We start from the raw sequence: 25,506 nt of genomic DNA, 5'->3' as shown, positions 1-25,506 counted from the left end.
AGACTATGTGGAGTACAGTGGTGCAGGGAAGTGAAACATCCCTCTTTACAAGCAGGAGTGCATGGCAGCTTTGTGCCGTTCTGTTGTTTTGGTAATAGTTTGTTTGTGATTTATGGTTTATTTACAGATGTATTATTATCATGGGTGCTATAGCATGTGTTGTGATTGTACAATGGGCCTTGTACTCTAAACCTGCCTGTCAGACATTCCATTACACCATCAATGACTGACTGCTGAGGTAAAAGCAGAGGACCTCAGCATTGTAAACACTGCTTTCTCTTATCAAAATGGTGTCCACAACAGCATAGTTTTCATCTACATAAAGCAATCTTTATTATATTGTGGGAGTTAGAAATTATTCTAACAATGTGACTCGTTTGGGAAAGACTCAAGAGATATCTATCCTTAGCCACTTCTCATACACATGAAACGAGCGGATGCAATGTCACAATGGCTCCACCTAGTTCTCTGGAAGACTATATTACTTACTTGAGCAAAGCATTGCTCACAGTGTAAAGTGAAGTGGTTGAATGATTGGCATGCCTAAGGATGAGGCTTAGAGTGTGGTGGCCCCTAGTGCCCAGGTGTGGAAGTACATTCTCTAACCCTGCGCTGCTCTTTTCTCTCTCTACACAAACACACACACACACCTGCAGGAGAGAAGCTGCTGTGCTGTGCATTGTGCCCGGCGTCGTTCCACCCAGAGTGTTTGGAGATGGAGATGCCAGAGGGGGCGTGGTCCTGCAGGGAGTGTAGGGCAGGAAAGAAACCCCACTACAAACAGATCGTCTGGGTCAAACTGGGAAACTACAGGTTAGCAGCATGAGTTGACGCATACCTAAAATATGTTGGAGAGGAGGTTACTAATGGTATAGTAAACATATGTAAAAAATAAATGAAGATACTTGCATATGCTCCCAAAAATGTAATGGATAAACATCAAATGTTCCCATTTCCGACTCGTCCTCTCTGTCCCAACTGATGCCGGAACTTCTACAGACGTGTAAGCTGGAGCATTGGTACATTGTGGGAGGCAACCAGTCTGTCTAGAGTAGGAGTGTGCAAACGTTTTGGCTCGAGGGCCTTATTGGGATTTTGAAATTCAACGGAGGGACGCATTTTTGTTAAAATGTATTTGTGGGGGCCTCCCGAGTGGCGCAGCAGTCTAAGGAGCTGCATCGTAGTGCTTGAGGTGTCACTACAGACCCGGGTTTGATCCCAGGCTGTGTCACACCTGACCGTGACTGGGAGACTCATGAGGCGGCGCACAATTGGCCCAGCGTTGTCCGGGTTAGGAGAGGTTTTGACAGGCCGATATATCCTTGTCCCATCGTGCTCTAGCGACTCCTGTGGCGGGCCGGGCGCAGTGCACGCTGACCCGGTCACCAGGTGTACTGTGTTTCCTCCAACACATTGGTGCGGCTGGCTTCCATTTTAAGCGGGCATTGTGTCAAGAGGCAGTGCGGCTTGGCCTGGTCGTGTTTCGGAGGACACATGGCTCTCGACCTTCACCCCTCCCGAGTCCTTACGGGAGTTGCAGCGATGAGACAAAACTGTAACTACTAATTGGATACCATGAAATTGGGGGGAAAAAAGAAATTGGTATCAATGTCTTGCGGGCCAGATTGAAGTGCCCAGCCCCCCCCCCCCCCCCCCCCCCCACCGCCACTTATAGCTAGCTGTAACTTCTGGACTGGTAACATTCTTTTTTTCCTGATCTTCCATGCTGTCCCCTGTCTCTCCCCGTCAGGTGGTGGCCAGCGGAGATCTGTAACCCTCGCCTGGTGCCTCCCAACATCCAGACGCTCCGTCACGACATCGGAGAATTCCCCGTCTTCTTCTTTGGTTCCCATGACTACTACTGGATCAACCAGGGCCGCGTGTTCCCCTACGTGGAGAACGACAAGACCCCTGTCACTGGCCAAATCAACATCAACAAGACCTTCAAGAAAGGTGAGGCCACCTTGGGCTCTGTACTCTGTGCTACAATAGATTGGGAATCGTCAAGGGAAACTATGAAATGGACTATTGGTTCTTGAGTGAAATGATAGTGCCTTGACCCTGAGTGTGTGAGACAGGCACAGTGTAATTCCATCCCTTCTGTGTGTGTCAGCTCTGGAGGAGGCTGCTCGCAGGTTCCAGGAGCTCAAGGCTCAGAGGGAGAGTAGGGAGGCCCTGGAGCAGGAACGCAACTCACGCAAACCCTCACCATACAAGTTCATCAAGGTAATACATCCAGTCATACTATATACACCCCAGTGGAGGCTGCTGAGGGGAGGACGGCTCATAATAATGGCTGGAACGGAGCAAATGGAATTGCATCAAACCATGTGTATGATCTATTTGATATCATTCCTCTGATTCCGCTCCAGCCACAACCACGAGCTCGTCTTCCCCAATTAAGGTGCCACCAACCTCCTGTGTTACACCCCTGCCCTACAAACACATACCCTGCCCTACAAACACATACCCTGCCCTACAAACACATACCCTGCCCTACAAACACATACCCTGCCCTACAAACACATACCCTCCCCTACAAACACATACCCTGCCCTACAAACACATGCCCTGCCCTACAAACACATACCCTGCCCTACAAACACATACCCTGCCCTACAAACACATACCCTGCCCTACAAACACATACCCTGCCCTACAAACACATACCCTGCCCTACAAACACATACCCTGCCCTACAAACACATACCCTGCCCTATAAACACATACCCTGCCCTACAAACACATACCCTGCCCTACAAACACATACCCTGCTCTACAAACACATACCCTGCCCTACAAACACATGCCCTGCCCTACAAACACATACCCTGCCCTACAAACACATACCCTGCCCTACAAACACATACCCTGCCCTACAAACACATACCCTGCCCTACAAACACATACCCTGCCCTACAAACACATACCCTGCTCTACAAAGACATACCCTGCCCTACAAACACATACCCTGCCCTACAAACACATACCCTGCCCTACAAACACATACCCTCCCCTACAAACACATACCCTGCCCTACAAACACATACCCTGCCCTACAAACACATACCCTGCCCTACAAACACATACCCTGCCCTACAAACACATACCCTGCCCTACAAGCACATACCCTGCCCTACAAACACATACCCTGCCCTACAAACACATACCCTGCCCTACAAACACATACCCTGTCCTACAAACACATACCCTGCCCTACAAATACATACCCTGCCCTACAAACACATACCCTGCCCTACAAACACATACCCTGCCCTACAAACACATACCCTGCCCTACAAACACATGCCCTGCCCTACAAACACATGCCCTGCCCTACAAACACATACCCTGCCCTACAAACACATACCCTGCCCTACAAACACATACCCTGCCCTACAAACACATACCCTGCCCTACAAACACATACCCTACCCTACAAACACATACCCTGCCCTACAAACACATACCCTGCCTTACAAATCTTCTGCCATATATAGTCTTGCTTTGCCGAACAAAATGGAATGAGCTGAATGAGACCTCTTTATATCTCATTGTGACATTGTTGTCATGTCTCTCTCAGTCCAACAAGCCAGTGGGAAAGGTGCAGGTGCACATAGCCGACCTGTCAGAAATCCCACGATGCAACTGTAAGCCCACAGACCAACACCCCTGCAGCCTGGACTCCCAATGTCTCAACCGCATGCTGCAGTATGAGTGTCACTCACAGGTTGGTGTGTGTGTGTGTGTTTGTGTGTGTGTGTGTTTGCGTGTGCAGCCCTATTCAGCCCTGTTTTCCTGTTCTAGGTGTGTCCAGCAGGTGATAGCTGTGAGAACCAATGCTTCTCGAAGCGTCTGTACTCTGAGACAGAAGTCATTAAGACAGAGGGTTGCGGCTGGGGCCTCAAGACCAACCAGGCCCTCAGGAAGGTGAGTGAGGTGTTACTGGGGTGGACGTAGTGTGGGGCCTGGTTCTATTTCTATCCCTAGACCCTAACACTTTAGGTGTCCTTTGAAATTGACTGGCATTAGCAGCATTGTGAGGGTTCCACCTAGCCTGTCATATTGTTTGAACCTATCCAAACCTTTCAGATCTGTGAACAGGCTGAGGGCTTAGGGAACGGGGCTAAAGACCAAAATGGAACCGAGCCTGTGTTATGTGTAGCTCAGAGATGATTATTAATAACACCACAGGTGTGCTTTGTTGTAAGTATTGATGTGTGTTGTGTTTTGTATGTGCTCTGTGCCTCTTCCGCAGGGAGATTTTGTGACAGAGTACGTGGGAGAGGTGATCGATTCAGAGGAGTGCCAGCAGCGAATCAAACGCGCTCATGAGAACCACGTGACCGACTTCTACATGCTCACTCTCACCAAGGTAATGACATTTTAGACTGTGTCCCAGTAGTCTGAAATGGGCTCCTTTAATTGACATCTCCACCTCATGACCGGTAATACATAGTATGTGTAGGAATCTGTTAAGCTATTTGTCTCTCTCGCTGTTCAGTAGTGTGCGTCTCTTGGCTGTGTGTGGGGGGGTCTAACGGTGTGTATATGTCTAACTGCCTGTGTGTGTGTGTGCGTGTGTGTTCTTCAGGACCGGGTGATAGATGCCGGGCCCAAAGGGAACTCCTCTCGCTTCATTAACCACAGCTGCAGCCCCAACTGTGAGACACAGAAATGGACTGTCAACGGAGACATACGCATAGGCCTCTTCACCCTGTGTGACATGGAGTCTGGTGAGGAGAGCAGCACACACACGTTCTGTATCTTTGTTGATTGATCTCTCTGATCGATCTCCTGTCTCCTGCAGGCATTGAGCTGACGTTTAACTATAATCGTCTGTGTGTGTGTGTTCTGCAGGCATTGAGCTGACGTTTAACTATAATCGTCTGTGTGTGTGTGTTCTGCAGGCATTGAGCTGACGTTTAACTATAATCGTCTGTGTGTGTGTTCTGCAGGCACTGAGCTGACGTTTAACTATAATCGTCTGTGTGTGTGTTCTGCAGGCACTGAGCTGACGTTTAACTATAATCGTCTGTGTGTGTGTTCTGCAGGCACTGAGCTGACGTTTAACTATAATCGTCTGTGTGTGTGTTCTGCAGGCACTGAGCTGACGTTTAACTATAATCGTCTGTGTGTGTGTTCTGCAGGCATTGAGCTGACGTTTAACTATAATCGTCTGTGTGTGTGTTCTGCAGGCACTGAGCTGACGTTTAACTATAATCGTCTGTGTGTGTGTTCTGCAGGCACTGAGCTGACGTTTAACTATAATCGTCTGTGTGTGTGTTCTGCAGGCATTGAGCTGACGTTTAACTATAATCGTCTGTGTGTGTGTTCTGCAGGCACTGAGCTGACGTTTAACTATAATCTGGACCTTATGGGTAACAGAAGGTCGTCGTGCCACTGTGGTGCTGAGAACTGCTCTGGCTTCCTGGGGGTGCGGCCTACGGTATGGAACAAACCCACATTCTCATTATGACAGCATCATGTAGGAATCAAGTAACATGTTACTGATGTCTCACCTTAGCAGATCCCTTCTGTCCATGGTTTGTCTGCCATGTTGTCGAAATCAAATCAAATTTTATTGGTCACATACACATGGTTAGCAGATGTTAATGCGAGTGTAGCGAAATGCTTGTGCTTCTAGTTCCGACGGTGCAGTAATATTTAACAAGTAATCTTAACAGATTCACAATGACTACGTTATACGCACAAATGTAAAGGGATGAATAAGAATATGTACATATACAGTGGGGCAAAAAAGTATTTAGTCAGCCACCAATTGTGCAAGTTCTCCCACTTAAAAAGATGAGAGAGTCCTGTAATTTTCATCATAGGTACACTTCAACTATGACAGACAAAATGAGAAAGAAAATCCAGAAAATCACATTGTAGGATTTTTTATGAATTTATTTGCAAATTATGGTGGAAAATAAGTATTTGGTCACCTACAAACAAGCAAAATTTCTGGCTCTCACAGACCTGTAACTTCTTCTTTACGAGGCTTCTCTGTCCTCCACTCGTTACCTGTATTAATGGCACCTGTTTGAACTTGTTATCAGTATAAAAGACACCTGTCCACAACCTCAAACAGTCACACTCCAAACTCCACTATGGCCAAGACCAAAGAGCTGTCAAAGGACACCAGAAACAAAATTGTAGACCTGCACAAGGCTGGGAAGACTGAATCTGCAGTAGGTAAGCAGCTTGGTTTGAAGAAATCAAATGTGGGAGCAATTATTAGGAAATGGAAGACATACAAGACCACTGATAATCTCCCTCGATCTGGGGCTCCACGCAAGATCTCACCCGGTGGGGTCAAAATGATCACAAGAACGGTGAGCAAAAATCCCAGAACCACACGGGGGGACCTAGTGAATGACCTGCAGAGAGCTGGGACCAAAGTAACAAAGCCTACCATCAGTAACACACTACGCCGCCAGGGACTCAAATCCTGCAGTGCCAGACGTGTCCCCCTGCTTAAGCCAGTACATGTCCAGGCCCGTCTGAAGTTTGCTAGAGAGCATTTGGATGATCCAGAAGAAGATTGGGAGAATGTCATATGGTCAGATGAAACCAAAATATAACTTTTTGGTAAAAACTCAACTCGTCGTGTTTGGAGGACAAAGAATGCTGAGTTGCATCCAAAGAACACCATACCTACTGTGAAGCATGGGGGTGGAAACCTCATGCTTTGGGGCTGTTTTTCTGCAAAGGGACCAGGACGACTGATCCGTGTAAAGGAAAGAATGAATGGGGCCATGTATCGTGAGATTTTGAGTGAAAACCTCCTTCCATCAGCAAGGGCATTGAAGATGAAACGTGGCTGGGTCTTTCAGCATGACAATGATCCCAAACACACCGCCCGGGCAACGAAGGAGTGGCTTCGTAAGAAGCATTTCAAGGTCCTGGAGTGGCCTAGCCAGTCTCCAGATCTCAACCCCATAGAAAATCTTTGGAGGGAGTTGAAAGTCCGTGTTGCCCAGCAACAGCCCCAAAACATCACTGCTCTAGAGGAGATCTGCATGGAGGAATGGGCCAAAATACCAGCAACAGTGTGTGAAAACCTTGTGAAGACTTTGACCTCTGTCATTGCCAACAAAGGGTATATAACAAAGTATTGAGATAAACTTTTGTTATTGACCAAATACTTATTTTCCACCATAATTTGCAAATAAATTCATAAAAAATCCTACAATGTGATTTTCTGGATTTTTCTTTCTCATTTTGTCTGTCATAGTTGAAGTGTACCTATGATGAAAATTACAGGCCTCTCTCATCTTTTTAAGTGGGAGAACTTGCACAATTGGTGGCTGACTAAATACTTTTTTGCCCCACTGTAACTATATGGATGAGCTATGGCTGTGCGGCATAGGCAAGATGCAGAAGATGATATATAATACAGTATGTACATATGAGATGAGTAATGTAGGATATGTAAACATTATTAAAGTGGCGTTATTTAAAGTGACTAGTGATACCTTTATTAAATCAATTTATTAAAGTGGCCAGAGATTTGAGTCTGTATGTTGGCAGCAGCCTCTCTATGTTAGTGATGGCTGTTTAACAGTCTGATGGCCTTGAGATAGAAGCTGTTTTTCAGTCTCTTGGTCCCAGCTTTGATGCAACTGTACTGACCTTGCCTTCTGGATGATAGCGGGGTGAACAGGCAGTGACTCGGGTGTTGTTGTCCTTGATGATCTTTTTAGCCTTCCTGTGACATCGGGTGGTGTAGGTGTCCTGGAGGTCAGGTATCTTGCCCCCGGTGATGCGTTGTGCAGACCGCACTACCCTCTGGAGAGCCTTGCGGTTGAGGGCGGTGCAGTTGCCGTACCAGGCGGTGATACAGTCAGACAGGATGCTCTCGATTGTGCACCTGTAATAGTTTGTCAGGGTTTTTCAGCTTCCTGAGGTTGAAGAGGCGCTGGTGCGCATTCTTCACCACACTGTCTGTGTGGGTGCACCATTTCAGATTGTCTGTGATGTGTACGCCCAGGAACTTAAAACTTTCCACCTTCTCCACTACTGTACCATCAATGTGGATAGAGGGGTGCTCCCTCTGCTGTTTCCCGAAGTCCACAATCATCTTCTTTGTTTTGTTGACGTTGAGTGTGAGGTTATTTTCCTGACACCACACTCCGAGGGCCCTCACCTCCTCCCTGTAGGCCGTCTCGTCGTTGTTGGTAATCAAGCCTACCATTGAAGTGTCGTCTGCAAACTTGAGGATTGAGTTGGAGGCGTGCATGGCCACGCAGTCGTGGGTGAACAGGGCGTACAGGAGAGGGCTGAGAACGCACCCTTGTGGGGCACCAGTGTTGAGGATCAGCGGGGTGGAGATGTTGTTTCCTACCTTCACCACCTGGGGGCGGACCGTCAGAAAGTCCAGGACCCAGTTGCACAGGGCGGGGTCGAGACCCAGGGCCTCGAGTTTAATGATGAGTTTGGAGGGTACTATGGTGTTAAATGCTGCGCTGTAGTCCAGCATATTTACATAGGTATTCCCCTTGTCTAGATGGGTTAGGGCAGTGTGTAGTGTGGTGGCGATTGCGTCGTCTGTGGACCTATTGGGGCGGTAAGCAAATTGGAGTGGGTCTAGGGTATCAGGTAAGGTAGAGGTGATGTGGTCCTTGACTAGTCTCTCAAAGCACTTTATGATGACAGAAGTGAGTGCTACGGGCGATAGTCATTTAGTTCAGTTACCTTAGCTTTCTTGGGAACAGGAACAATGGTAGCCATCTTGAAGCATGTGGGGACAACAGACTGGGAAAGGGATTGATTGAATATGTCCGTAAACACACCAGCCAGCTGGTCTGCGCATAGTCTGATGACACGGCTGGGGATGCCATCTGGGCTGGCAGCCTTGCAAGGGTTAATACGTTTAAACGTTTTACTCACGTTGGCCACGGAGAAGGAGAGCCCACGGGCTTTGGTAGCGGGCCGTGGCACTGTATTGTCCTCAAAGCGAGCAAAGAAGTTGTTTCATTTGTCTGGGAGCAAGACGTCGATATCTGCATTGGGGCTGGTTTCCTTTTTGTAATCCGTGATTGACTGTAGACCCTGCCACATACGTCTCGTGTCTGAGCCATCGCAATTCAATGGCTCAGACACTAGATGTATGTGGCAGGGTCTACATTCAATCACGGAGAACACCTAAAGGGTTAGTCTGGTGATATAAAAGCTGGCTTAGCAGGCCTGATAACTCCTCTCTCTCAGCTTTAACTAGGTAATTTTTCAGAATGTCCACTCTGAGCGGATTGTTAAACAACGTTGTTTTTCTGTCTGTCCATCAGAGTGCGGTGGTGATGGAGAAGGAGGAGAAGGCGAGGAACGCTAAACTGAAGCCCAAGAAGCGTAAGCTGCGACCGGAGGGGAAACACACACATGAGTACATCTGTTTCTGCTGTGGAGAGGGAGGAGAGCTGGTCATGTGTGACAAGAAGGACTGTCCTAAAGCTTACCACCTGCTGTGTCTCAACCTCACCAAACCTCCATATGGTACGCACCCTCTGTCTGTCTTTCTCTTTCTGTGTGTGTGTGTGTGTGTGTGTGTGTGTGTGTGTGTGTGTGTGTGTGTGTGTGTGTGTGTGTGTGTGTGTGTGTCTATAAGTCAGTAGTAACCTTTTCTCTGTGTGTTTAGGCCGTTGGGAGTGCCCGTGGCATGACTGCAGTGTGTGTGGTGTCCTAGCCTCATCCCTCTGTGACTTCTGCCCTCGCTCCTTCTGCCGGGAACATGAGGGGGGGGCTCTCAGCCCCTCTACCCTAGAGGGCCGCCCCTGCTGCTCCAACCACAACCCCCTCAGTCCCCTGGGCCCCAACACCAACCCTGCACACACTCACACACACCCCCCTGGCACGGTCAGTGTCAAAGAGGAGCCGCAGGACCCTGAGGAGGAGCACAGCCAGTTGGACTGAGAGTGAAGCTGTCTCAAATAGCACCCTAATTCCTATATAGTGCACTAGAAATGTAGCACTATACCTTTATGGAATAGGGTGTGATTAGAGATGTGCCCTCAGGTGAGATAGACCAGAACTGCAGCCACCAGTTACACTTGAGATTCCCATGGGCTGGTGTGAGCAGTGAGAGTTGTTCTATATCAGAGATCGGAGCAGAGCTCCTCTGTGTTTAAGGATAGGGGGAGTGGAGGAGAGGGCAAGGGGAGATGGAGAGGTGTGCCCATAGCCCTGCCTTTCTCTCCGGCCGCTGACATCACCCCAAACACCTAGTGTTTCAGTTTCAACACTTTATGATTCTGTCATTTCTAGAGGCGTGGAAACTCAGTTAGTGTTCTTATGTTCTTGGTTAATCAGCACTTTGAATAACTCAGTGAGGGGGAAGAAGGGTGGGTGTAAACCTCCCTCCATCATGCTGCTTTTCTCTTTGTTTACTTCCTGTGAGCTGGGGTTGTTTGGCGCCCGTTGCCAGCGGCCAGGTGCCGTTTCACACCCTTAGAAGGCTTTGCTGTGTGTTGATGAGACAGCAGAGCCAGGCCCAACACTCCTCTGCAGCCCTCATCACTCCAAACATGATCTATTATCCCTATCTAGCTCTCCTTTCACAACGAGAAGAAAATCAGATTTGTGCAATTTTCAGGACTACACACTACATTCCGACATTCCTTATACCGGTTTTTGATATACTTATGAGTATAGATGAATATAAATATATATATATATATATGTATATGTTTGTTAATGTTTACAGACAGATTATCTCACTTCATCTCGGTGAGTGGTGTATTATTGTTTGTTTGTTTAGGTGTTTAGCAATGAGCAGATCTCCTTGTGAATATAGTCCTTCTAATAAGGTGAATTATAATGGCTTATAGTGTAATGGTATGACATCACATCATCATTACATGTAAGATCCATTCGCCAGTTCCCCAGTCTCACTCTCCATTGTGTACATAATTGGCTCCTATTGTAAACCACAGAAGAAGAGGGGAGACATCAGTGTTATCCACAGCCCCCTTCACTGTATATCTATGGAAACAGAAATAGAAAGGCAGTTTAGGAGAGGAAGTTGCATTTCATTAAAATTGAGAGGTTGAGCAGCTTACGTTTGGTGATGATTTCCTCCTAAGTGAGTATTATACAGATATGATCCCAGTCTGTTTGTACACAGTACTGCAGCCCGCCTAGAGGGATTCTTATTTCCAATACACTGACCTGACAGATAGGTGGCTGTTCATTGGCCTTGTTTGCAGTAATGTAAGTGATGGTGTGTGTACTGTACTGTGCACTCAAATGTTTTGTTTTAAATTGTTCTGCTAAACCTTTTTAAAGCACTTTCACCATTTATTGCTACATACTTTAGGTACGTCATAACATACATGTATATAGTAGAACATATGACATTGTACATGCTTGAAATGGATACCTCTTTTCTGTAGTAATGTTGGAATTTTAAACTGTATTGTAACTTCTGCTATAGGTCCAACGACATGATCCAAATATCTTTGAGAGACTGAAAACGTTCTCTGACACAAGTTACTGCCGTCCACACTTTCTATTCTTTGCCCTAGTAGAACGACTAACGCCCTCATCTTAATTCAAGGTGTTAAGTACATTCAGTGGGTATTTATTTTCACTTTTTGTATGACTGTGTGCATCTCCACAAATTGGTTTTGTATAAACATTAAGCTAAACTTCAGTACAATGAAAAGATCATATTCTACAAACATATACATGTATTATGTAAAGTGTTTTTAATCTCTCATCCTCCTATGACAGATTTTTACAATTATATCACACCATTTTTATACTAGTTGATTTATGTATCAAAAACACCTATTGGAAAATCGCTCCCTCCCAAAGTATTAAGTAACATATACTATGAAACAATAGGGAGCTTTACAATTGATGATTCTGTGTGTAGTTGTCTAATACATTTAACATGTTTTCTATTAATGTAATGATTCCACAATGTTTAACAGCTGCTCATATGCCAGGCTGGCTGTGTTGTGACTCTTTACTGATGTTGAAGCAGTTAAAAGCAAGTGAAAATTGTGATGTGAAGTAACAGAGCACTTCATTCAGCCTAAACTCGCAGTATCATGATAAAACTACAAGATTAGTCTGAGCCTGTGCTTTCTCTTCTCTGGTACGTTACCGACTGATTATGATTATGCCCGTAAAACGATAGCTCACCCAAAAAGTTTGTCAAACGTTTCTATACCTCTGTTGTTTAGTGTCAAGCTGTCCACATTCAACGTCTGTCTTAACAAAATATAAATTAGATTGTGCCAAAATCTTCTATTCATTTCGAATTGAAGCATGCTGAATTCTCCTAATGCATAAACCAGGTTAAACTCGACAGAATGGAATATGGACTCAGTTAGACTTAAGTGGAAGTATGGAAACGTCTATCAAATTAGATTTTAGGGTAAACTAACACTTTAATAGACATACTGCTCTCAAACCTGCCAAATTATCGTTTTTTTTTCAGATAGGTGTTCGATTTAGATCATTTCAGTACTGGTCCGCACAGCGCAGTATGGGGTGCATCAATGCACTTTTCCATATTTTTAACAAACTTTTAAAACTTGAAATATATTTCTTTTTTTCTTTACATTCTTTATTTTTGTATTTGTTCATGTTTTGTACTACAGTGCAATGTGTTCAAGAACTTCATGAGTATTTTACTGATAACTGATTTGACATGGTAGATGATAGATATTCGGCCTATTCAGACAAATTTCAGATCCTGTACAGGAGTCACTAGTCTCTAACCGTCACTAAGTGAACATGTAAACCAGACCATTGTACACTCACCCCAACACACACCAGCAATTTGTGCAGAACTGCAAACTTTAAACTGCCCCTTCCCCTGCAAAACACCCCTTCCATTCTGAAAGAAGCGCAAATCTGTTCTTTTATCTGTTGGGGATATCTTTTGTATGCATTTTTGAAGCTACTTTATTATGTTAAAAACAACCACATGTTAATGCTCTTTTATGTCATTGTATTGTCTTTTTATCCTCTTGGTATCGCACAGAGATTATCAAGGCCAAACCAAATAACCCTTATTTTTTGCACCTCCTTTTGAACTTACTCACTTTATGCCAGTTGAACTTGAACACATCATTCAGCCTAGTATAGTCTGAGTGTGTGTTGCAGGTTGTCATTCTGTTTGTCACCGACATTATCGGTTTGACCCATGTTTATACATGATCATATAGTGGCCATACTTTAGGAAAGACAGTTGGTTCTCACTGAAAGGGATGTCAGACAGTAGGGTTACGAAGATTAAGCTATCAAAGTATTATCCAACACAGACTTTGAAAGTGGCCCTCTCTGAGTCATATGTTTCTGTTCTACACCTTTCAGTTATTGTTTATTTTGTGCAATACTAGTTGTTATTTCTGTCATTACATGTGATTGACATGCTCTCCCAGATATTAGGAGGAACAGTGATTTCAGGGGAACTAATTTCACCACAGTAATGTAGTGAAAGTGCTCTGGTGAATCTGCTGGGGTCGTACCCAAAGCCATATATTTTAGAGAGTTGGGCCAACTTTTAAAATGTTTATTATTGTTCTAATTCTAGACATTCAGTTACATAGCATTGTTTATGGCTGCCATAGAATATTGTTGTGTCATGTAAAATGCATCATAATGCAGAAACCTCAGTGTCCCAACTCCTAAATATATGGCTCTGGTCGTACCCATCTCTCGATGTTGCTTCAATGAAAAATTGGATGAACAAAAAGTTACCATATTATTTTACTGTTCAGCAGCCTGTGTTATATTGCATAATGTTAAGACTTGTACATAGATTGCATTGAATTTGCATAGGATCATGTTACTGTGGCGTGCTATTGCCTGTAAAATGTTGCTTCTAAATGTGTGTGACTGTGAGGATGACACTCTTTTTGTACATGACTGTCTTTTTATTTCAAACAATTGATTCTGTCTTTTCATTCTAAATGAGGTTGTGAGGTTGAGTTGGAGCTGAGGAGTTCAGACATGCCTGAAGTTTGACTTAAATAAAGCTGTACTGTGTCTCAGTGGAACTCATTTGTCTTCATGGGAAATAAAATATCATACTTTCAATTGCCAGATGAAAATAATTTGTAGTAATTGGGTGTATGTATTTTTTGCTGTGTTCTTCGGCCCTGGTAATCAAATGTGTTATTCTACCATTTGTCCACTACAGGTCACCCGGTTAACGTGACGACAAGAGGCTTTCTCCCCCGGGCATCATCACTCTTGTAGGTCTCCCGTGACGAGGATGATGATGACAGGAAGGGAACGGTAGCTATCGGTGCGAACATCAATATGCAGAGAAAGACGTAAACACCGAGTTTAAAGGTTGATCCTGCTAAGAAGTTCCAAAATTAAATCTAGAATCGGCTTCCTATATCGCAACAAAGCCTCCTTCACCCATGCTGCCAAACATACCCTCGTAAAACTGACTATCCTACTGATCCTTGACTTCGACGATGTCATTTACAAAATAGCCCCAACACTCTACTCAGCAAACTGGATGTAGTCTATCACAGTGCCATCCGTTTTTTCAGCAAAACCCCATATACTACCCACCACTGCGACCTGTATGCTCTCGTTGGCTGGTCATCACTACATATCCGTCACTACACATCCGTCGCCAAACCTACTGGCTCCAGGTCATCTATAAGTCTTTGCTAGGTAAAGCCCTGCCTTATCTCAGCTCACTGGTCACCATAGCAACACCCACCCGTAGCACCTTTGGCCGCCTTTCCTTCCAGTTCTCTGCTGCCAATGACTGGAATGAATTGCAAAAATCTCTGAAGCTGGAGTCTTATATCTCCCTCTCTAACTTTAAGCATCAGCTGTCAGAGCAGCTTACCGATCACTTTCCCTGTACACAGCCAATGTGTAAATAGCACACCCAACTACCTCATCCCCATATTATTACTTACCCTCTTGCTCTTTTGCACCCCAGTATCTTTACTTGCACATCGTCATCTGCACATCTATCACTCCAGTGTTAATGCTAAATTGTAATTATTTCACCTCTATGGCCTATTTATTGCCTACCTCCCTACTCTTCTACATTTGCACACACTGTACATACATTTTTCTATTTTTATTTTCTACTGTGTTACTGACTGTACTTTTGTTTATGTGTAACTCTGTGTTGTTGTTTTTGTCGCACTGCTTTGCTTTATCTTGGCCAGGTCGCAGTTGTAAAGGAGAACTTGTTCTCAACTGGCTTACCTGGTTAAATAAAGGTGAAATTAAAAAAAATAATAAAGTTATCAGTTCCCAGATGTGTAGAGACGTAAAATGTTGCTGGGCTTCTAGCAAGAGAATAGAGGTGTAGCCAGCAATATCAGGGCAGGGCACTAAGTGTAAGATTACGAAATTGTGAATCAATTGGATGTTCAAGATATGCATTAGTTAACGTTAGCTAATTAAGTTGGTCATTTTAAACATCACCACGAGGATGCGTGATTCCATATGGAACAGGAAAGACTAGTATGACTTCTCTCCTTGCTAAATGGAGCTGTTCTTGCACCAATCAATCTACCAATCAGCCCCTTTGATTTGGTCCAGACTCAGCCATGTGTCACCAGTCAGACTAAATGCGTTATGAATTGTGTTATACATTTGTTATAACATTTGTTTTGTTATAAATTAATAATTTTGAAACCATTTTCTTTATTTCCCCCTTCCAATTTAGGAGAGGATGCCATTGAATTTACCAAGTTATCTGTCTGGAAACTAACCTGAGAAACAAGATGAAGAGGGGTCTATTCAACTGCTGCTTCTGGTTGTCTTCCTGTGAGTGTTGTATGGTTTCTAATATAATGTAATAACGTTTATTAACATTGTTACATCCAAATATGTAATAACATTGACAAATTGACATGTTTGGTGCTATTTAAATTATTTAAATGATCTTAAGTGTGTGTGTGTGTGAGAGAGAGAGATCTCCCTCAGTGTGACAACAGCTTCCCACCTTTATTTGTGAGATCCAGGCAGAGGAGATGTGGCTGTATAAGTTTCACAGAGTGGAGAACGACCATGTCCCCACCTCTCTCATGTTTGTGAGTACTGGTGTGTGCTGGGGGAGGCACTGAATTCAATGAAATCATGGAACATTAAATGGAAATATTTGTTTGGTACTAAGGTGCCCAAAACAACATGCATATACATTACGCATTTAGGCTGTATAAAATTAAATTAAAACAATAATTACTTATAATTAATGAATAATGAAACGAAAAATGCCTTATTAGACTTTATAGTCAGACTGACATGCCTTTGAATTCACTTTTAGAAACACGAGTTTGGCCAGTCTTTTGTTCATGCGGTGAGCTATGCATGCCTAGTTGGTTAATTTAACCTAGCAGATGCTCATATATTCCCATGCCCTAATCACTGTCAACACAAATGTATTCTGTAACAACAATATCATGGAATAAAATAAAATTCTTAAATTGTAGTTTCCCAAATTAAAAGTTAGAAGTGCATATAGGCCTAACCTGATGATATGTGGCTGCTGTGTTAAAAAACAAAATGGCTTTTTCTCTATTTCATTGAGTATGTTTACATGCACACTAATAATTCGATATTAAACTGATTATGGCAGTAGGCAGATTAGGCAATTGTCATGTAAACACCTTACTCTGATTATTTTAATCACCTTAAGGTCAAAATGGAAGTAAATATAAGCCGATTAAAACACCTGGTTTTCTGAGTCAGCTTTTTAATTATTAGGACCTGTAAACACCCTAAATCGGCATTAGCTCAAATACACCGCTCTACGCATGTGCTCGCACCAGACAAGCGAGCCTTCCTCTTTAGCACGAGTGAAGTGAGTTCAGAACAACTGAATGTATGCTTCATAGAAGTCATTTTCACATACAAACATTATGTCTGAAAATAACGTGGTCGTTGTGGTAACTTGTTTTTATTAGCCTGATTTCAGATGTGTCCATGTAGACAGGATTATTAGGGTAACAACCACATCATCAATATTAATCAACATGGGCAGCTGTGAGGAGGAGAGTTTATTCTCCAGGTCTTCAACCGTTTTCCAGAACTTCTTGGGGTTAGACCCATATAGAGAGAACTGCTCCTTAAAGTTAGTTAACTTTGGCCTTCCAGATAGCCTGAGTGCACTTATTTCTCATTTGCCTGAACGAGAGCCAATCAGGCTGAGTATGCACGTGCCAAGCCTTTCGCCAAATGCAATTCTTGAAGTGGAGTAACTCTGCAAGATCACGGTCAAACCAGGGGCTGAACCTGTTTATAATTCTAATTTTCTTTATGGGGGCGTGTTAGTTAACAATACCATTGCAAATATTAAAAAAAGAAGGTCCAAGTGTCTTCAACAGAGGCGATCAAGCTTATTCTATACCAATTTACAGAGGCCAGTTCATGAAGGAAGGCTTGCTTATTAAAGTTTTTTAGCAAGCATCTATGACAAATCAGGACAGGTTGTTTCACTGAGCAGCCATTATGAACACAGGCTGTTAAACAGTGATCACTAAGGTCATTACAGAAAACACCAGACTGATACCTATCAGGATTATTTGTGAGGATAACGTCGAAGAGAGTAGCCTTTTCTGGGTGTTTGGAGAGTCATACCTTGTGGGATTGGTAATAATCTGAGAAAGATTTAGGAGTCCCATTGCTAAAGGACTTGTTCAGGTGGTTTAAGCATGTCCCAGTTTAGGTCACCTAGCAGGACAAATTCAGACTTAGTGTAAGGGGCCAGGAGAGAGCTTAGGGCATTTAGGGTACAGGCCGGTGCTGATGGAGGACGATAGCATCCAGCAACAGTCAACAAAGAGCTATTTGAAAGTTTCATGCTTAAAACCTGCAAATCAAATTGTTTGGGGACAGACTTGGTGGAGACAACCAAGCACTGAAGGTGATCCATGGTAAAGATTGCCACTCCCCCACTTTTGGAATCTGTCTTGCCGAAAAAATATATATAAATTATAAATAAACAAGAAAGTTCATAGTCAACAAAGCATGCAGGAGTCATGAGGCAAATAGCAAAATGCACAAGAAAAAACATATATATAATGACTTGGAGCTAGCCATTGTAAGTTCAGAGTCACTCTCCCCAACAGTGTGTGTGTGTGTGTGCTGGAGGCAAGCAAAAGCTTGGGAGAGAGGGGGGAGTGTGGTGGGGGTACCTGTACCAGACATGGTGAGACAGGCCAGGGCAGACGGTGAACAGATCGCCAGGTGGAATCCAAGCAGCAGTGCAGCAGGCAACGGGAGTAGGTGTCACACCCACTTGGGAGAAGCTTTTATACTATAATTTGAAGTTCAACATTTCAAAAGGCTATTAAACAACATACTAACTCTAAATCAATCAGGAGCAAGCCAGGTAGACTAAGGAGGAACGAATATGACTGATTTAAGCTATATTATTATTATTTCAAGGCTTTAGCCTGCCATTTAAGAAATAAATTGTGAATATTTGTGACATGCTACAGGCTGGCAGGAGCGCTCAGCATTTCAACAACACATCAAGAACTTCAACAATTTCATTTTTTAAATTTTAACTAGGCAAGTCAGTTTAGAACAAATTCTTAACTACAATGACAGCTTAACCTGGACGGCGCTGGGACAATTGTACGCCACCCTATGGGACTCCCAATCACGGCCGGTGGTGATACAGCCTGGAATCAAACCAGGGTCTGTAGTGACACCTCTAGCAATAATAATCACAGTAGTTGTCGAGGGTGCAACAGGTCAGCACCTCAGGAGTAAATGTCAGTTGGCTTTTCATAGCCGATCATTGAGAGTATCTCTACCGCTCCTGCTGTCTCTAGAGAGTTGAAAACAGCAGGTCTGGGACAGGTAGCACGTCCAGTGAACAGGTCAGGGTTCCATAGCCGTAGGCAGAACAGTTGAAACTGGAGCAGCAGCACGGCCAGGTGGACTGGGGACAGCAAGGAGTCATCATGCCAGGTAGTCCCGAGGCATGGTCCTAGGGCTCAGGTCCTCCAAGAGAGAGAAAGAGAGAAGGAGAGAATTAGAGAGAGCATACTTAAATTCACACAGGGCACCGGATAAGACAGGAGAAATACTCCAGATATAACAGACTGACCCTAGCCGACCAACATATAAACTACTGCAGCATAAATACTGGAGGCTGAGACAGTAGGGGTCAGGAGACACTATGTAACCATACTTAGTGATGATCAGATACTTTAGTTGTAACTGGTTCTGTTGCGCTACATTTTACAGTTGATAGACAACTTTAGCACTGTTCCCAACTCAGACTATCCTCCTTTTAACAATAGCCTGTATAGAAATCAAAACGTCTCCGGTGCTGCAGCATGTGATCATTCGTTGTCATGCTCTGTTGTGGTATTAAAAAAGATTCTGCCTGTTGTTTTTGACTTTGTTATAATTCTAATTCCAAGGCTCCACGTGTTGTCATGGGAAATATTAATGTTATTTCCAACAACCAATGAGCAACACGTTGAGATTGCGAAAAGGCAATGACATGGATGGCAAGGAATGGAATGTTAGCTAAAAAGACTGGTATGCAGACTATGCCGGCTATGACCACTTAACGAAATTGCCCACCTATCCTGATTAAACTGATGGCGGTCTATAAGTATTGTATAACTTTGCAACGCTTTAGGCTAGAAGCAAGTTGTAAAAAGCACATGAAAGAAAGAACGTTTGTATCTGACATTACAGTGACTAGCCATCAATCAATTGCTATTCACTTTTTGAAAACTGCAAAACCTGGCCTAAAACATATAGTGATAACTCCAGGTTAGCCCCAAACCAACATCTTCATTTGGTCACCCTGTTGCAGGAAATGTCCTGTACAGCAGGAAATGCAAACTTCTAGTGTATTCGGTTTTAAAAAAGCTCCTAAAGTTTGTAATTTCCACTTAAAAATGTAAGAGTTGATTTGCCCAAACAAAAACTGTATCAAACCCGACAAAAATGTCCATTCTTTAATTCACATTCCCTGTTGCTGCAGGATTCTTTTCCTGCTGTTAAAATAAACATTCATGAACTGTACTGACTCAATTTAGATTACTTGTTGAAGTATTGTTGATGCTATTTGTACTTTAACCATTTAAAAATAGCATAAACGCTCCATAGACAAAGGTAAAAAATGTATTCAACACTGCTCTTGAACTGTTTCAGCTACAAACACCACCCCAATGTTGACATGTGCAGACTGACTCAACTTGGATGGCTTCAAACAGATTTTTGCTACCGTTCCTACTTCATAAACTATAACGCTTGTCGTATACCCATTCATTTCAATGGCTGAATGCAGGCTTCAACATTCTAAATGGAAATCACTGCCACAAAACTTTCAGAATGTTCAAACACATAGCCTATAAACATCCTACTACTACCATTATTACTATTTCACAACCATAAATTCAAGACTAGCAAGCACACCACATTTACTTCAGTAAATATCCTTTTCTAATTGTCTTTTAATACTGTTAAAGAAATTCTCCGGTACTTTTGTATACTTTTTATTCAGTGGTTCTAAAATTAGTGCTCACGAGCCAAAAGTGTCCCCCAAAAATGACATACTATGTCACATGTGCAGATATGTGCAGCACTTCATTACTCTCACTCTGCTGTGTGTGCATCTTGCTAGCTGTCACTCAAAATGGCGAGGGGCTGAAGCTCATTGGCTGGAACTCTAATTGCTAGGGGTATGGCCAACATGGAGGAAAATGTATGGAAAATGGTGCTGGGATTTTGTGGTTAATTGAGATAAAACAGTAATTCTGCTAATAGATTATGCATTTATGAACTAAACATCGACACATACAACCCAAAGCGGGAGGTTTAACAGAAATTGAATAATGTGTCCCTGAACAAAGGGGGGATTTCAAAATCAAAAGTAACAATCAGTATTTGGTGTGGCCACCAGCTGCATTAAGTACTGCAGTGCATCTCCTCCTCATGGACTGCACCAGATTGTACAGTTCTTGCTGTGAGATGTTACCCCACTCTTCCACCAAGGCACCTGCAAGTTCCCAGACATTTCTGGAGGGGCAATGGCCCTAGCCCTCACCCTCCGAACCAACAGGTCCCAGATGTGCTCAATGGGATTGAGATCCGGGCTCTTCGCTGGCCATGGCAGAACACTGACATTCCTGTCTTGCAGGAAGTCATGTACAGAACGAGCAGTATGGCTGGTGGCATTGTCATGTCAGGATGAGCCTGCAGGAAGGGTACCACATGAGGGAGGAGGATGTCTTCCCTGGAACGCATAGCGTTGAGATTGGACTGAGCTTGTTTTCATTGCAGGCAATGATGCTGTGACACACCACCCCAGACCATGACGGACCCTCTACCTCCAAATCGATCCCGCACCAGAGTACAGGTCTTGGTGTAACGCTCATTCCTTCGACGATAAATGCGAATCCGACCATCACCCCTGGTGAGACAAAACTGCGACTCGTTAGTGAAGAACACTTTTTTGCCAGTCCTGTCTGGTCCAGCGACGGTGGGTTTGTGCCCATAGGCGACATTGTTGCCGGTTATGTCTGATGAGGACCTGCCTACAACAGGCCTACAAGCCCTCAGTCCAGCCTCTCTCAGCCTATTGTGGACAGTCTGAGCACAGATGGAGGGATTGTGCATTCCTGGTGTAACTCAGGCAGATGTTGTTGCTACCCTGTACCTGTCCCCCAAGTGTGATGTTCGGATGTACCGATCCTGTGCAGGTGTTGTTACACGTGGTCTGCCACTGCAAGGACGATCAGCTGTCCATCCTGTCTCCCTGTAGCGCTGTCTTAGGCGTCTCACAGAACGGACATTGCAATTTATTGCCCTTGCCACATCTGCAGTCCTCATGCCTCCTTGCAGCATGCTTAAGGCATGTGCACGCAGATGAGCAGGGACACTGGGTATCTTTCTTTTGGTGTTTTTCAGAGTCAGTAGAAATGAACATTTAGGACACTAAAGAGGCCTAACTGTGACCTTAATTGCCTACCGTCTGTAAGCTGTTAGTGTCTTAACGACCGTTCCACAGGTGGATGTTCATTAATTGTTTATGGTTCATTGAACAAGCATGGGAAACCATTTACAATGAATATCTGTGTAGTCATTTGGATTTTTACAAATTATCTTTGAAAGACAGGGTCCTGAAAAAGAGATGTTTCTTTTTTTGCTGAGTGTCAGAGGCGGTGTCAGAGGAAGGCCCAAACAATTGTCAAAGTCTCCGGTCACCCAAGTCACAGACTGTTCTCTCTGCAACCGCACGGCAAACGGTACCAGAGTGCCAAGTCTAGGCCTAAAAAGCTCCTTTACAGTTTCTACCCCCAAGCCATTAGACCGCTGAACAATTAATAAAATGGCCACCCGGATGGTTAGGTCTAAACCTGTTGTATTCGGCGCATGTGTCAAATAAGGTTTGATTTGATGTAGTGTGGAGAATTCTCCCTCCTGGATGTTAAGGACATTGGTCCTTCGAGCCAGATCATACAGCGCAATGGTGAACAGTAGGCTATTATTACACAGTAATCGACAAGAGCAACAAGGGCCAACGTCCATAACATCCAAGAGGGGGGATACTTTACACGTAGCAGGGGTTTTTCTGCATAGAAAAGTATTGGGCTGGCAGCCTAATCGTTTCTTCAGTTCAACAGTTTTTAAAAAAAGGGGAAAATAAGTGTGTTAACTTTAAGGGACTTAAACCAGATATGTAGAAAAGATAATGGACCTATATATTTTTTATACACATTTGAGAACTAACAATCACTCAAATAAAAGCTACACAAAAACAATGACTTTAGGAGAATTGATTTTGTTATGTTTGAGCGTAAGAACACAGCAAGACATGTCAAAATGCATAAAAATTGCAGGAAATGGTGTAGGCGTACCCCAACAGAAGGGTGTGGGCGTATAGACAGGTTGGTTATTTAGCAACAGAAATGACTTGCTCGCAACCATGGGGCAAAACAGATGTTGTCTCTCCAATGTTTACCAAAAACATATATACATTTGCACAATGACCACTTGTCTCTCAAATACACTGAACATAAATATAAACACAACGTGTAACAGTTCATATAAGGAAATAATTTAATTGAGATAAATTCATTAGGGCCTAATCTATGGATTTCACATGACTGGGAACACAAATATGCATCTGTTGGTCACAGATACCTTACAAAAAAGGTAGGGCGTGGATCAGAATACCAGTCAGTATCTGGTGTGACCACCATTTGCCTCATGCAGCGAGACACATCGCCTTCACATAGAGTTGATCATGAAGTTGATTGTGGCCTGTGGAATGTTGTCCCGCAACAATGGGCATCAGGATCTCGTCACAGTATCTGTGCATTCAAATTGCCAACGATAAAATGCCAAATACCATAACCCCACCACCACGGGTCACTCTGTTCACAACATCATTAGCAAACCGCTCGCCCATGACGCCACACACACTGCCTGCCATCTGCCTGGTACATTTGAACCCGGGATTCATCTGTGAAGAGCACACTTCTTCAACTTATCAGTGGCCATCGAAGGTGAGCATTTGCCCACTGAAGTCGGTTACGATGCCGAACAGCAGTCAGGTCAAGACCCTGGTGAGTATGACTAGCATTCAGTTGAGCTTTCCTGAAACAGTTTGGGCAGAAATTCTTCGATTGTGCAACCCCAGTTTCATCAGCGGTCAATTTGGCTGGTCTCAGACGATCCCGCAGGTGAAAAAGCCAGATGTGGGGGTTCGTGGTTACACGTAGTATGCAGTTGTGAGGCCGGTTGGACGTACTACCATATTCTCTGAAACAACTTGAGGCGGCTTATGGTACATAGATGAACATTCAATTCTCTGGCAACAGGTTTGGTAGACAATCCTGCAGTCAGCATGCCAATTGCACGCTCCCTCAACTTGAAACATCTGTGGTTGCACATTTCAGAGTGGCCTTTTATTGTCCCCAGCACAAGGTGCACCTGTGTAATGATCACACTGTTTAATCAGCTTCTTGATATGCCACACCCATCAGATGGATGGATTATCTTGGAAAAATAAGAAATGTTCACTAACAGGGATTTCAATGTGTACAACATTTGAGAGAAATAAGCTTTTTGTGCTTATGGAACATTTCTGGGATCTTTTATTTCAGCTCATGAAACATGGGACGAACACGTTTGTATTTTTGTTCAGTATAGTTGAAAAAGTAGGTAGCTGAAAATATTGGTTGGAAACATATTTTCAGGCTCCCGAGTGACGCAATGGTCTAAGGCACTGCATCACAGTGCTAGAGGCTTCACTACAGACCCTGGTTCAGACCCTGGCCCAGCGTAGGGTTTGGCAGTCATTGTAAATAAGAATTTGTTCTGAACTGACTTGCCTAGTTAATTAAAGATTAAATAAAATAGGATGGCCTGAGCATGTGATAGTTGGCTTACCGTCTCTAGCTTGGACAGTTCAAGCGTTATAGTTAGTGGGTATTATATGCAAATAGTTGTAATTTATAAAGTTTAGGGGAAATTTTTTTTTTTAAGGTTTGTAGCTGAAATAGTTCAAGAGCAGAATCTATTTAAAATGTCTACCACTGTGTTATGTTTGGCATTCAATCCATGTAATTGTATGCCAATTTACGTAAATGTGCATTTATAAAAGGTGTTAGAGCAGGTGTCTTAAACCGTTTCCTGCCCAGGAACCCACACCCAGTCAACTCAGGGACCCCAATCGGATGTTAGAAATTGTTTTTTTCCCCAAGTGTCTTGTCATCAGGTGAATAGCAAGGAGAAGTAATCAACATTTAAAAATTAATACATTCAGTAGATCGTTTGTCACCTCCCCACATTACAATTACAAGAGGAAGTGTAAACTATAACAGCCTATTAGATTGAAATTCCATTTAACACATTTTGCTAATAGCAGCTATTTAAACAAAGGTTAGCCAGGTGTTGGCAAAAATGTTTTGAAAAGATGCACTATGCAGAAATCGCTCTGCCATTTCCTGGATGCTAAAATTCTAATAATTTGCCTAATTTCAGTGTATAGTGTAGAGAATCATTGTACCATATAAACCACTATGCGATGTATTTTCCATAACCAACAATATTGTATTTTCCACTGTTTGAAGCTAGTGTACAAAACAGAAAGCAAAATAATCAAAAATTCAACTTCAGTACGGTAAGTTAGAAATAGAGCACACAGAACAGATATACCACTTCCTAGACCTGCTTTAATGAGAGATCTATAAACAACACGATCCACACCCCCACCTTTTTTGTAAGGTATCTGTGACCATATGAATTTGGTCAGGTCACCCAAAAAGTTACATATTGCAGCATAAAGTCAAGAAAGCTTAACAGCAGCCAGCAGCACGACACAGATCTGGGGAAGTGTACCAACAAACAAAAAAAGTCTGCAGCATTGAAGGTCCCCAAGAACACAGTGGCCTCCATCATTCTTAAATGGAAGAAGTTTGGAACCACCAAGACTCTACCTAGAGTTGGCCGCCTGGCCAAACTGAGCAATCGCCGGAGAAGGGCCTTTGTCAGAGAGGTGACCAAGACCCGATGGTCACTGACAGAGCT

General features: G+C 43.6%; 1 protein-coding gene across 1 annotated transcript in view; it reads left to right on the top strand.

Moving 5' to 3' along the window:
- LOC129826502 (histone-lysine N-methyltransferase NSD3-like) overlaps nt 1-14,006 on the top strand; it is a 28,020-nt gene extending 14,014 nt beyond the window's left edge. The window contains exons 15-24 of the mRNA XM_055887299.1: nt 657-813; nt 1,751-1,953; nt 2,114-2,226; nt 3,584-3,730; nt 3,808-3,930; nt 4,259-4,375; nt 4,595-4,736; nt 5,343-5,449; nt 9,291-9,495; nt 9,638-14,006. Coding sequence (XP_055743274.1) covers nt 657-813; nt 1,751-1,953; nt 2,114-2,226; nt 3,584-3,730; nt 3,808-3,930; nt 4,259-4,375; nt 4,595-4,736; nt 5,343-5,449; nt 9,291-9,495; nt 9,638-9,912 — 1,589 coding nt within the window. The 3' untranslated portion in view covers nt 9,913-14,006. The remainder of the gene's footprint in view (nt 1-656; nt 814-1,750; nt 1,954-2,113; nt 2,227-3,583; nt 3,731-3,807; nt 3,931-4,258; nt 4,376-4,594; nt 4,737-5,342; nt 5,450-9,290; nt 9,496-9,637) is intronic.
- Nucleotides 14,007-25,506: the final 11,500 nt, after the last annotated feature.

Source organism: Salvelinus fontinalis, chromosome 28 (assembly GCF_029448725.1).
Source record: "Salvelinus fontinalis isolate EN_2023a chromosome 28, ASM2944872v1, whole genome shotgun sequence".
NCBI lineage: Eukaryota > Metazoa > Chordata > Actinopteri > Salmoniformes > Salmonidae > Salvelinus > Salvelinus fontinalis.
The sequence above is the reverse complement of the archived record's forward strand: the minus strand, read 5'-3'. Positions and strand labels throughout refer to the sequence as shown.